General features: G+C 47.1%; 1 protein-coding gene across 1 annotated transcript in view; it reads right to left on the minus strand.

The window, feature by feature from the left end:
- The window catches only part of UNC45B (unc-45 myosin chaperone B), a 33,218-nt gene extending 27,338 nt beyond the window's left edge, over positions 1–5,880 (minus strand). Inside the window, exons 1-3 of the mRNA XM_037880811.2 lie at positions 5,778–5,880; positions 2,505–2,666; positions 1,233–1,269 (exon numbers count right to left, since the gene is read on the minus strand). Coding sequence (XP_037736739.1) covers positions 1,233–1,269; positions 2,505–2,666 — 199 coding nt within the window. The 5' untranslated portion in view covers positions 5,778–5,880. The remainder of the gene's footprint in view (positions 1–1,232; positions 1,270–2,504; positions 2,667–5,777) is intronic.
- Positions 5,881–12,843: the final 6,963 nt, after the last annotated feature.

The raw sequence follows: 12,843 nt of genomic DNA on the forward strand, positions 1-12,843 counted from the left end.
AAACATAAGAACATCCATTCTGAGTCAGACCAAAGGTCCACTGAGCCCAATATCCTGTCTTCTGACAGTGGCCAATGCCAGGTGCTTCAGGGGGAATGAACAGAACAGGCGATTGAGTGATCCATCCCCTGTCATCCAGTCCCAACTTCTGGCAGTCAGAGGTTAGGGACACCCAGATCATGGGGTTTCACCCCGATCATCTTGGCTAATAGCCATTGGTGGATCTATCCTCCATGAACTTATCTAGTTCTTTTTGAAACCCAATATAGTTTTGGCCTTCACAATATCCCCTGGCAAGGAGTTCCACCGGTTGATTGAGCAGTGTGTGAAGTAGTACTTCCTTTTGTTTGTTTTAAACTTGCTGCCTACTAATTTCATTGGGTGATCCCTGGTTCTTGTGTTATGTGAAGGAGTAAACACCACTTCCCTATTCACGTTTTTTAACACCACTCATGATTTTATAGATCTCTATCAGAACATCCCCTTAGTAGTCCAAGCTGAAAACTCCCAGTCTTTTCAATCTCTCCTCATATGGAAGCTGTTCCAGACCTTAATTTCTGGTGCTCTTCTCTGTACCTTTTCCAGTGTTAATATATCTTTTTTCAAATGGGGTGACCAGAACTGCATGCAGTATTCAAAGTGTGGGCATACTGGGGATTTATATAATGGCATTCTGATATTTACTGTCTTCTTATTGGTCCCTTTCCTAATGAGAGTGCGTTCACTGAGGTTTGAGATCTTTTTAAATCTTCAGTTTTTAAGGACACGTTTACCAGGGTAGAACACTTTCATCCCCCTTTGAGCACAATGGACATGTCGAGAGGATACCTGTATTCCCATTCCCCAGTACACCCCATTCTATGAGCACATGGAACAGCGATGCTCTCGTTTCATTGTAAAGTTAAGAGAGGATGAACTTTATATGAACTAGTGTAGAATCCTGGTATTTAGCGTTATAAGCAAAACAATTTATAGCGGATTTCTTGAACTACACAAAACAGTAAAGCTACATGAGTACAGCATGGAGTAGTTACCTTTTTCGTCTTTACCTTTTCATTTACGCAAAACCTATCACATAACTAACACCAAAAAATTTAAAAAGAAGTTTAAGTGTGAGTTTAACTGATTTTATTAAGTGGACACAAAACCAGCTCTGAGAACAGACTAGATGGAGGAGCAAGTGCATGTAGTGAGACTCAAATCCCACATTTCAGAGCTCTCCTTCTGCTTACCTCTAGAAGCGTCCGATGCTGCTTGGGCATAGCTCTCCTGTCGATTCAGAGGGAATAGAGATTAGCTATAAAGATGGGCAATAGACACTCTTTCCTTACTGGCATAGAATCATAGAAATGTAGGGCTGAGAAAGATGGTCACATAAGATACATTGTAACAGCTTCCAGTGCAAACATTGAGCAATGGAGGATCTCCAAAGAGCTGGTTCTGCATCATTTCAAGGTTTTCTCCTGGCCATATCAGTAGCGAAGATGATCAGGGAATAGGCAGGCTTGTGTATGATGGTCTTTTGTAGAAATCATCATAGCAAGTCACCGTAAACAGCCTAGTGTGAGTTAGACTCCTTTGTTATGTGTGTGGATAAGCTGGCACCCAAATTCATATACAGAGACACATCTATATAAAATGTACACAGAGGGATGAGGGTCAAGAATTCAGGTCCCTCTGCTACCAAAAACCTCTATTGTTTGGGCTAAAATCTCCCTTAACTAGTAAGCAGCATGGGGCCCTTCTCTACAGGCTGGGCCCAGAGGCTAACATTGCTCAGCTAGTACATTATGCCCTGGAGGCATAGTGGGATGTAGCATCTGGCATTTTTGCTTCATCCTCAAACGGTGTCACCTTGAACTTTGCTGGAATTAACATCCCCTTGGTAGTGAGTGCTGGCAGAGTTAATACTGCAGGGCTATGGCTCTTTGGCAGGTTGAGAATAACTGAAGGCCTCTGTTTGTGTGGTCCCTGCTTTTTAAGAACTTACTTGTTTCCATTTGGTTTGTGCTAGGCAGTGTGTTCCAGTCAGATCCTGTTTGTTGAATAGGCAGGAAGGCTCAGACACAAGGACAAGCGACTGAGGGCCGTGGCTCAACTCCATTCCCTCCCAGTAAATAAACCCCTCCTGAGTTTTATCCCTTCGCATTAGACCTCTACAAATGCTCATCTCCAAAGTGAGATTGTGGCCCAACCAGAAACATTCCACGGAAAGAAAAATGCACTTTAGTGCATCTAGATCAAAGTAATGTCTTAGAAATTAGTTGTGATGCAAGTGGGTCAAAGCTATTGCAGACCACCAGTACCCCACATGTCTCCGGGCTCACAACTTGATATGCTGGAGAGCAAAACGTTTTGGAACTGGTCGTGCGAGTGGCACTGTTTTCTATATTAAAAAATAAAGTGAGCAGCTAAGCCCCCCAATGCCCGAACCCACCTGTCCACCATCACGAGTTGCTATAATCCCCCCTAATCCAGACCCAGGTCAGAGGTTCTCATCTCACCGTTTTCAGGAAGCAGGCTGCCCTATTCCTGTACAGAATGGCCTGCAGTGACTTGTCCTTGGTAAGTTTCATGGCTTTGGTATAGCTGTTAATAGCATTCTCATAGTCGTCGGCCTGAAAATACTTATTGCCTTCCTCCTTCAGCTGAGCCGGGTCCTCCATCTGGGGAAGGAAGCCACAGTTCAGCCTCTCTCATAGCCTTTGGGGCAGTATCAATTTCAGTTAATGCTTTGGTTAATTTGCAAAACGTGCAGCGCTTTCTATGCTCAGTTACTTGCCTCATAGGGTGCAGGGAAGATTAAACATCCCCCTTGTACTGATGGAAAAGGGATGCATAATGCTGGGTAACTAGCGCAGGACAATGCAGAATGTCAGCATCGGGGTAGCAATACTGGGATGGGGAGTTGCTCTAACTGGTTTCCAAAATCTTTTCACAGCCCTTTCCTGATAATTTTGCTGTAGTAGGGAGCTAAGTACTATGGAATCAGGGAAGTTGGACTGAATGAGCCAGAGATGGAAGGAACTAGTCCTCCATCCACTCTGGATTCTTTCCTAATGTACATTTATTTTAAACAGTAGAAGTCTGGAATTCCAGATCCCAGTGCCTGGGTAGCGTGACAAAGTCGGGCAGAAGGGTCTGGGAAAACAGGGATATTAGCCCTAGAATGCAAAAGACCCTTTTTCCTACAAGCTGGGAAGGGGTTACTTCAGGTCAATTAAGGAACCCTGAGTCCAATTAAGGGCTGCCTGAAATGTGTTAAAACTTCTCTCCTGGTGAGGGAAGGGGGAAAGAAACTGTTGTCAGGCTGGTGGCATCAGGGAGATTGGCTTCTCCAGTGTGAGAGACTGCACTCCTCCCCATAGGGGAGACACCCAAACCCAGTGCCTGTTTAGGGGAAGGAGTGACACCCCGGAGCCAGAGACAGGACAACACCTGCCCCAGTGAGGGGGCTAGGGAAAGGTATTCCCTTTTTTTGGTGCGTTACGGACTTATTTCCTCTTGTTTGGCAGAGGAGCACTTCTCAGGCCTTCCCTGAGGCCTACCGGGAAGGCTCTGAGAAACAAACCTGAAAGAGGGAAGAGACATGCTCCAGAGTGGGGCTGGTTTACCCCAGGCCCTGTCCCTGCCAGAGGAGGGCGCACTAGGTCTGGTAAGGCAGAAGGGGTGCCTTGCCACAGTAGTCAAACCTAGAACCAGTCTGATCTCATGATCCGCACCCAATGCATGCAGCTTCAGCAAGAGGCCATGCACTGCAGATTTTAACACAAGCACTTACGGCCACCTCACTGAAGGTTACGGAAGCAGGGGAGAGAAATTGAAAGCTCATATTGCCATCACTTGGGAGAACCAGCACAGTCTTGCTGGAAGTGTAGCTGCTCTTAAAACTGGCCCTGGAGAACGCTGACAGCCTATTTACATATATTAATGTATGTGACACAACTCCAACAAGAAAAGACGTGGGACTGGTAAAGTGGAGATTAAAAATAATCTAGGCATGGCCCAACACCTAAATAAAAAAGGCCTCAGTTTTTAGCGAGGCTAATGAAGAGCTTAGAGGCAGTGGCAGGGTGGCAAATGGGAACGAGGATATGGAGGTAGAAATGACCATATCCAAGGTGGAAGTCAAACTCAAACATCTTAATGGTACTAAATCAAGGGCCCCGGATAATCTCCAGCCAATAAATTAAAGGAACTGGCACATGACATTGAAAGCCCAATAGCATGGATTTTTAATGAATCTATAAACTCAGAGGTTGTACCCTATGACTGGAGAATTGCTAATATAGTTCTTATTTTTAAGAAACGGGGGGGGGGGGGGGAAGTAACCTGGGAAACTACAGGTCTGTTAGTTTGACTTCAATTGTATGCAAGATCTTGGAACAAATTTTGAATGAGAAAATAGTGAAGGACAGAAGATAATGGTAATTGAGATAAAACACAACATGGTTTTACAAAAGGTAGATCGTGCCAGGCCAACCTGATCTCCTCCTTTGAGAACATAACTGATATTTTTAGACACAGGAGACGCAATAGATTTAATCTCCCTGGATGTCAGTAAGGCATTTGACATGGTTTCACATGGGAAATTAGTTAATTGGAGAAGATGGGGATTCATATGGGAATTGAAAGGTGGATAAAGAACTGGTTAAAGGGGGTCTACAGTGAGTCATTCCAAAAGATGAACTGTCAGGCTGGAGGGAGGTTACTAGTGGAGTTCCTCAGAGATTAGTTTAGGGACCAATCTTAACATTTGTTACTGAACTTGGCATAAAAAGTGGGTGTGCGCTAAAACATTTTAGCCAAAGAATTTCCCAGCCTTGCTCTCTCAGGAAAAGAGCAAACGTTCCTTTTGTGTGAGAGACAGATCTAGGGATCTGACCCCACACACAGTCATTGGTATTTCTGGCTACTTTTTTGTCAAGAAATTGGCAAAACACCTACCATGCAACTAAGCTCAAAGGGTCAAAACAAACGCAGCCTGGACAGTCTATAGTATCACACTGCATTTGTGGTAGCCGTGAAAGAAGGGGCAAAACTGAAATTTTGCAAGACAATAAATACGCAATGTTTTGTATTTCGGCATTACAGGAAAACATTTTCAGAAGTGAAAAACGCATGCGAGTTTGTCAAAATTCGAATTTTGACACTACCATTTAAATTTTTTTCTTATAAATGTCAACCAACTAATTGTTAACTAAATTCAAAACCAGAATTTTAAAAATCCAGCCAACAAGGCAAGTAGGAAAAAAGGCTAAATAAGGACTTCCTCAGATTATGGATTCATGTTGTCCATACTCCAAGGAAAGAATTTCTAGAACCACCTCAAGCCCTTTCCACGGCCAGAACTAGTGTACGATCAGTACGCCAGTTGGAGTGGTTTGCTAGGCTGAAGCATTTAAAACGAAACCCAAATTGCTCCTCAGCGTGAAAGGGGCTGACCTGGTTATTTAAAGCCAGACAATCTTTTTATCAGCAGCCAATTTGTGTGTTGGGGGGGAAGGGGTTTGCAGTCTTAAAAATCAGCACAGTAAATGGTGGTCAGTGTGCATGCATCACATGGTGAGAAAAGACCCTATCTCGCATTTCAGTTCCTAGCCATATTTGGGCAGCATCAGCTGCCCCTGCAGCCTGTCAGTGTCACCTGTCACTGAACTCAGAGTTCCCCACCCCCGCAGTGGAAAAGCATTTCAAATAAAAACGAGTCAATTCCTTAAAGTACGAAGGCAGTGCATTGCACCCCACTGGGTCCTGCCCATCCCTGCCCTCCATACCTGGTGTGGATAATTCAAAATGCTGAGACAGTCACCAGCTTGGGACACACTCTCCTTTGCTGAGCCCGTCCACTTGCTTCCTCCCCTTGTACTACACAATATGCCGGCCTCCTGTGCTTTATATAGCTCAGTGAAATGGTCATGAAGCCCAGGACAGCAGGATAGTGAGCAAGGGGCTGGGGGTGAGGTCAGATTTCAAAAGGAAAAGAGTTTTTTGAACTGGAGGATTCGGATGCCTCCTGCTAAAGAGGCAACATGCATTTCAAAGACCTGCATCGCTGTTGTCGAAACCTGGACTGTGGGCTTTTTAAACAGGAAAAGCCGAGAGCTGGGCTGATGGAACACCCCTGCCCAAAATGCGCAGACCCCCTTCCCTGTCTATCTAAGGAGGCATGAGACATCTGAGCCGCAGGAGCCAATGGTTTGACTCCTGTAACTGGGAAGAGACCTGGCGGCAGCTGCAACAACAAGAGCCTCCCAGCGCCTTCGAGAAGTTGTTTCAGAGGAATCCCATTCAGCTCTTGCTTCTCTGGTCTGTTTTGGAATCCGTGTCGAGCTGCTGAAGCCCAGAGACCACTGTGCTCACAGCCAGCCTGGCAGAGGTCCCACGCTCACATTCAGTCCCGCATTGCCCCACGGCAACTGCTGAATCCTACCAAGGGGTTATGCCTTCCCACAGGATAATTTCTCATCCAGGCGATGAGAGGGTCAGGTCTCAGAATTACAGTGGCACACTAATCAGGAGAGCAGTTAAAGGTTGTGCAGTGCTTTCCCAATGAAATAAGGTGCTTGCAACATTAGACCTAGTGCACACCTGGTGGTGGAGCTTTGTGACTTTGTCCTCACCCACAACCATTTCAGATTTGGGGACAACTTATACCTTCAAGTCAGCGGCACTGCTATGGGTACCCACATGGCCCCACAGTATGCCAACATCTTTATGACCGACTTAGAGCAACGCTTCCTCAGCTGTCGTCCCCTAGCGCCCCTCCTCTACTTGCGCTACATTGATGATGACATCATATGGACCCACGGGAAGGAGAGCCTTGAAGAATTCCACCTGGATTTCGACAATTTCCACCCCACTATCAACCTCAGCCTGGACCAGTCCACACAAGAGATCCACTTTCTGGACACTACAGTGCAAATAAGTGATGGTCACATAAACACCACCCTATACCAGAAACCTACTGACCGCTATACTTACCTACATGCCTCCAGCTTCCATCCAGGACACATCACATGATCCATTGTCTACAGCCTAAGATACAACCAGATTTGCTCCAATCCCTCAGACAGAGCCAAACACCTACAAGATCTTTATCAAGCATTCTTGGAACTACAATACCCACCTGGGGAGGTGAGGAAACAGATTGACAGAGCAAGATGGGTGCCCAGAAACCACCTACTACAGGACAGGCCCCACAAGGAAAACAACAGAACACCACTAGCCATCATGTACAGCCCTCAGCTAAAACTCTCCTGCACATTATTAACGATCTACAACCTATCCTGGAAAGTGATCCCTCGCTATCACAGACCTTGGGAGACAGGCCAGTCCTCGCTTAGACAGCCCCCCAATCTGAAGCAAATACTCACCAGCAACTACACCCCACACCACAGAAACACTAACCCAGGAACCAATCCTTGTAGCAAACCTCGTTGCCTAGTCTGTCCCCATAACTACTCTAGTGACACCATCAGAGGACCCAACCACATCAGCCACACCATCAGAGGCTCATTCACCTGCATGTCTACTAATGTTATATATGCCATCATTTGCCAGCAATACCCCTCTGCCATGTACATTGGCCAAACCGGACATTCTCTACGTAAAAGAATAAATGGGCTCAAATCGGACATCAGGAATGGTAACATACAAAAGTGAGGGGGAGAAGACTTCAATCTTCCTGGACATTCTATAACAGATTTGAAAGTAGCTGTACTTGAACAAAAAAAAGCTTCAGAAACAGACTTCAAAGAGAAACAGCAGAACTAAAAGCCATTTGCAAATTTAACACCATTAATTTGGGCTTGAATAGGGACTGGGAGTGGCTGGCTCACTACAGAAGCAGCTTTGCCACTCCTGGAATTGACACCTCCTCATCTATTGTTAGGAGTGGACTACATCCACCTTGATCGAATTGGCCCTGTCAGCACTGGTTCTCCACTTGTGAGGTAACTCCCTTCTCTTCATGTGTCAGTATATTTATGCCTGCATCTGTAATTTTCACTCCATGCACCTGAAGAAGTGAGGTTTTTACCTATGAAAGCTTATGCTCAAATCTGTTGGTCTTTAAGATGCCACCGGACTGCTCGTTGTTTTTGTGGATACAGACTAACACGGCTACCCCCGATAACTTGCAACATTAGAGGAACTTTATTTTTTCAGAACTACAAAAACTGCATTTTTAGGGGAGTTAAGATTGCAGGGTGAACACAAGAACGGCCATAATGAGTCAGACCAAAGGTCCATCTAACCCAGTATCTGGTCTTCCGACAGTGGCCAGTGCCAGGTACCCCAGAGAGAATGAACAGAACAGGTCGTCATCAAGTGATCCATCCCCTGTGTATTTCTCACGCAGTGTTTTTTTTTGTTTTTTTTTTTAATTACCCAATATATTCCAGCTGTGCTCCAAATACAACATTAAAAGAAGTGGAAATAACTCAGACACCAGAAAGCTCGGCCCCTCTGATTCCTGGCTTCTGACTCAGTCTCCATCCACTCGGCCTGGCTGCCCACACCCCAGCCATGAGAGTTTGTACAGACCCCCCTCACCCCTCCATAACTAACGTGTACCCTGTTCCCTAGCAAACCCCACAAGGCCTCTGATCTGCAGAGAGACATGCTCTGGGGGCTCAGGTGACAACTTCTGGCAGAGAACCAAGCCCTCAGTGAACAGGCAGCCCAGGCTTGGGCCATAGCTTCACCACAGGGCCCGAACAGTTTGACAGGAACAGTCAAATTGAAGGGATTGCTTCATCGGTGCTGCCTACTCTTCATGCTCTGTCTCCAGGCCACGGATCAAGCCAAGGTGGGACTGGTGACCAGCCTGTTCACTGGAGGAGCCTTGGACTGGGGGGAGGGATAGCTCAGTGGTTTGAGCATTGGCCTGCTAAACCCAGGGTTGTGAGTTCAATCCTTGAGGGGGCTGTTTGGGATCTGGGGCAAAAGTTGGGGATTGGTCCTGCTTTGAGCAGGGGGTTGGACCTAGGTGACCTCCTGAGGTCCCTTCCAACCCTGATATTATATGGCTGGGCCTCTGCATTGCTGGGGCATGACAGCGAGACACTGACAGATGGAAATGCTTTCCTCTGGGCATTGTCCACAATTTTTGATGACCCCCCTGCCAGGGGGTGTTCACCCCACGCTTGCCCTGAGAGGGTTAATGTGCACTGAGAAGGGAGCTAATTAACCCAACAGGCCACAGTGTGAGGAATCAGGTGGCTGAGCAAGCCCCTGATTGAACGAGGAAGCCCAGCTGAGGAGGAACCAGCAGAGCTGGGACTATAAAGGCAGGAAACTGGCAGCAGAAGGGGGCTGCTGGGAAAGTCTGTGGTCACTCCCTGGGAGAGGGGAGGCGTGTTTGGGCTGGTAAACCCAGACGGGGGGCCAGCCAGGAAGGCAGGGCTTGGCTCAGGGAAAGGCAGTAAGGTCTAAGAGGGAACAGACCTTGACTGCTGGCAAGAGGGTCCCTGAGCTGGAACCCGGAGCAGAAGGCAGGCCCGGGTTGCCCTGCCAGCCACTGAGGGAGTGGCACTACGAGGCAGCGAATAGGAAGACTGCCTGAGCCTGTTTGTGGGGGGAAAGTATGCTAGATGGACACTGAGCTAGAGGACACTAGTTTTAAGTGTTTAGTCGAATTACTTCGTAGGTCGAATCATGGAGAACATACAACCAGCAGCGCTACCATTAAAGTCACAATGCGCATCGCAGGTGTCCGTACAGGAGGAGGCTCGGAGGCGGCGGAGGGCGGAGCAGCAAGAATACAGGTGACACAGATGCACAGACCAATGGACGACTTAGCAGGTCACACCATGGACAAGCTATTGGAGAGTCTGGACCCCAAAGCGGTAGAGGCAGCTCAGAGTGCAGCGGATGATTCAAATTACGAGGCGGGCCTAACGGAGGCAAAGACCTTGGACCGGTTACAAAAAGATTTATGACTGTCTAGCAAATCTTCCAGCTAAGGAGAATAGCTCACTTGAGAGAGCCACAAAGAATCTCCAAAATGATATGATGGCGATCAAGGCCATGATGGCCAATGTCAATGAGCAATTAAGAGTTGTTAACACTACACCCCTTGAGCCAATAGGATTGTTAAACAGAAAGGTTCCTCCCGCTGTTCCAGTGAGCTTGCTGTCCATTGCAACAGACGCACACTCTGCGATTCCTCCAAAGCCTGCACCAACAATCCCATCAGCACCCATGATTCAACCTACACCTTGGCAACCAGTCATACCTCAACCTTTCTCATCCTCTCCAAACATCCCTGTAGGCACTGGTCCTGCAAGGGGGGTCTTTCCCAACTGGGCAAAATCACTGTGTGTGGGAGGAGACTTTCCAACCCAGGAAAGGGAAACGCAAATAGTGACTTGGCTGGAGGGCCCAGTCACGAAGAGGCAGTTGCAGACCCAGAAAGAGAAGTGGAGAGATGGCTTGCCACCGCGGAAAGGGGTGTTGACCTTGTGAGCTGTTCTCTAGAACGACCAAGAGACAGCACCATCCTGGGCGGTGAGCGGAGGACCCCATCGCACCCGCTCAGCTGAAGCCCCCCTGCAGACGCTTCAACAGGCAGGAGTTGGCCACAATGTCTGCTGTCAGACAAATATGCGGCACACATGGAGTGGAATGAGGTGGCCCACCTGCACCAGTTCCAAGTAGGATTGAGCGAGGCGGTCTGAGAGCACCTGGGACTTAAATAAAGGAGCAATTTGAGGATGTCAGGTGGCGGGGGCAAGGCCAGAAGGTCCTGAGGCAGGATGGAACAAGGGAGGCCTGAGAGAACCAAGCCAAAGAGGCCCCTGCGATAGAAAATGGATGGGCAGTGAGGTAAAACCTCCAGAATTGCCAGAGGAGGGCAGAGCTGGGAGTGGGAATTATGCTGTTGAACTGTATTTTGGGTCTTAAAAATAGTGTTTTTGACCAATTTATGTTAATAAAACCAACCCCCCGGAGGGACATTTTAGCCCTGTGGAATATTGCATGGAAAGCTCAAAAAGGGAAGTGAGGTTGAGTCCCTGCAAATAGCACACCCCTGGCAAGGAGGCCCTCCCTCCCTTCGGGCCTCTAGTCCCAGTCTCCAGAGACACTTTCAACAGATGGAATGGCTAGTCCGATCTCCTTCCTGGGACACCATGACTGGAGCCTTCATTAGGACAACACGCTGACAATTCACAAACATCAGCCCTCAACAGCATGTCGTGAGTTTATAGAGTGTCTTCATAAAACCCAAGAGACCTTTAAACTGAACTCCTCCATGAGCCATTATAAACAGTAATCTAAAACAAATCCATCAAGGCAAAACATCTGAAGATATTGGTTTATGAGCAGTTTGATTGACTAATGTCAATGGGGTAGGAAGAGGGTGGCTTAGGATAAAAGGAATACAGAGCGACACTTATCTTTATGGTTATATTGAGTTTGCAGACTAAATTTACGTTGTGAAAGTCGAAGGTGCAGAGAAAGCACAACAGCGTAATAGCTGATTCTATTCAGGAGGACTGAGACATGAAAGGGAATTTCAAGAAGATTTTTAAGCACTAGGTAACTGCCTTTCCAGGAAGAAGAACTGGTAACTCCAGGAGTAACCACCACCGCAAGTTCTGTCCATGTCTGTAGCATTCCAGCTTCCATGGGGAGCGAGAGGCATCCAGGTGTGTATCTATGCAAAACCCAGCACCCAGGAGAGAAAAGTTATGCTAATTTTGAGAGAATACCTGGCCATTGTGAGCTGTCTTAATTTTTTTTGAAACCTAGCTGTAGGGCCGGAAGTTTGCAGGTGCACACAGACACTCACCTGGTTGCATTAGATGAAGGGATCCAATGGAAAAACTAACACTGGAGTTTGGCTGTCCCAGCTTGATATGGGAGAAATCACCACATAAAGGGGGTGAACAAAATAGCAGGTGCTCTATCATGCGAGGATGTGGGAGAGCCTCCAAAACCTGCCTGCAAGCGTACATTTTTGCAGTTTAATGTTAAAGGTAGAGCTGGGACATCTGAACCTCTATCCCCCAATCAATAAATTATACAATAAAAAGGAGAGTTTTGAGAGAGAAGCTACAGTCCAACTGAATTAGGTACATGAGTTAACACCTTGATAGTTGATGGCTATCCGGAAACAGGAGTGACGCAGTGGGTAGAATATTGATATTTGAATTGGGTAAGCGGCAGGAAAGGGAAAAGTCTACAGAGATGCCTTCCACCAGGCATCAACTGAGGCAATGGGATGAAGAGTAAAGAGAAAAGCTGAATATGGGGAAGAACTTCTTAAGTCTGGGATCTATCACAGACTGGGGAAAAGACTCCCACAGGAAGTAGTGGAGGCCGATGACTTGAAGCTGAGAGCTACCCTGAGGCAAGAAGCCTGCCGTTTCAGATGACAGGAGACCAGATGGCAAAGCAATCCATATGTTCAATGGGGATGAAGTTTCAGTTTAGTCCACATCTTGCCATCTGGCAGGGGAAGTGTTTGGAGATGAGAGGAACGAAGTTACTGTGCTCAAACTTCTAAAATTCATTTTGCCTCTTGTACCCAGGTGCTGCAATCCAATCCCACATTGGCTTGGACGGGGCCTAGATGACCTAATAGGTCTCTTCCATCTCTAACTTCTAAGATTCCATGACAGAGCAGGTGTCTGCTGGGTCTCCAAGTTAAGGTGACTGGCCAATTTTGCCTGGAATACCCTATAAACCTGCCATGCCAAATGCACCTCTTCAGGGGAGCAATAGTAGAAATAAGCAGGAGATCAAGGCTCCTGACTCCCCAGCCAATTGGCACGTGCTTTGAAGTGTGACTGAAGGTTATTGCTCCGGCATCTTCTGCCTGACAGCCAACGGACC

The sequence above is a fragment of the Chelonia mydas genome, chromosome 17 (genome assembly GCF_015237465.2).
Source record: "Chelonia mydas isolate rCheMyd1 chromosome 17, rCheMyd1.pri.v2, whole genome shotgun sequence".
Classification (NCBI taxonomy): domain Eukaryota; kingdom Metazoa; phylum Chordata; order Testudines; family Cheloniidae; genus Chelonia; species Chelonia mydas.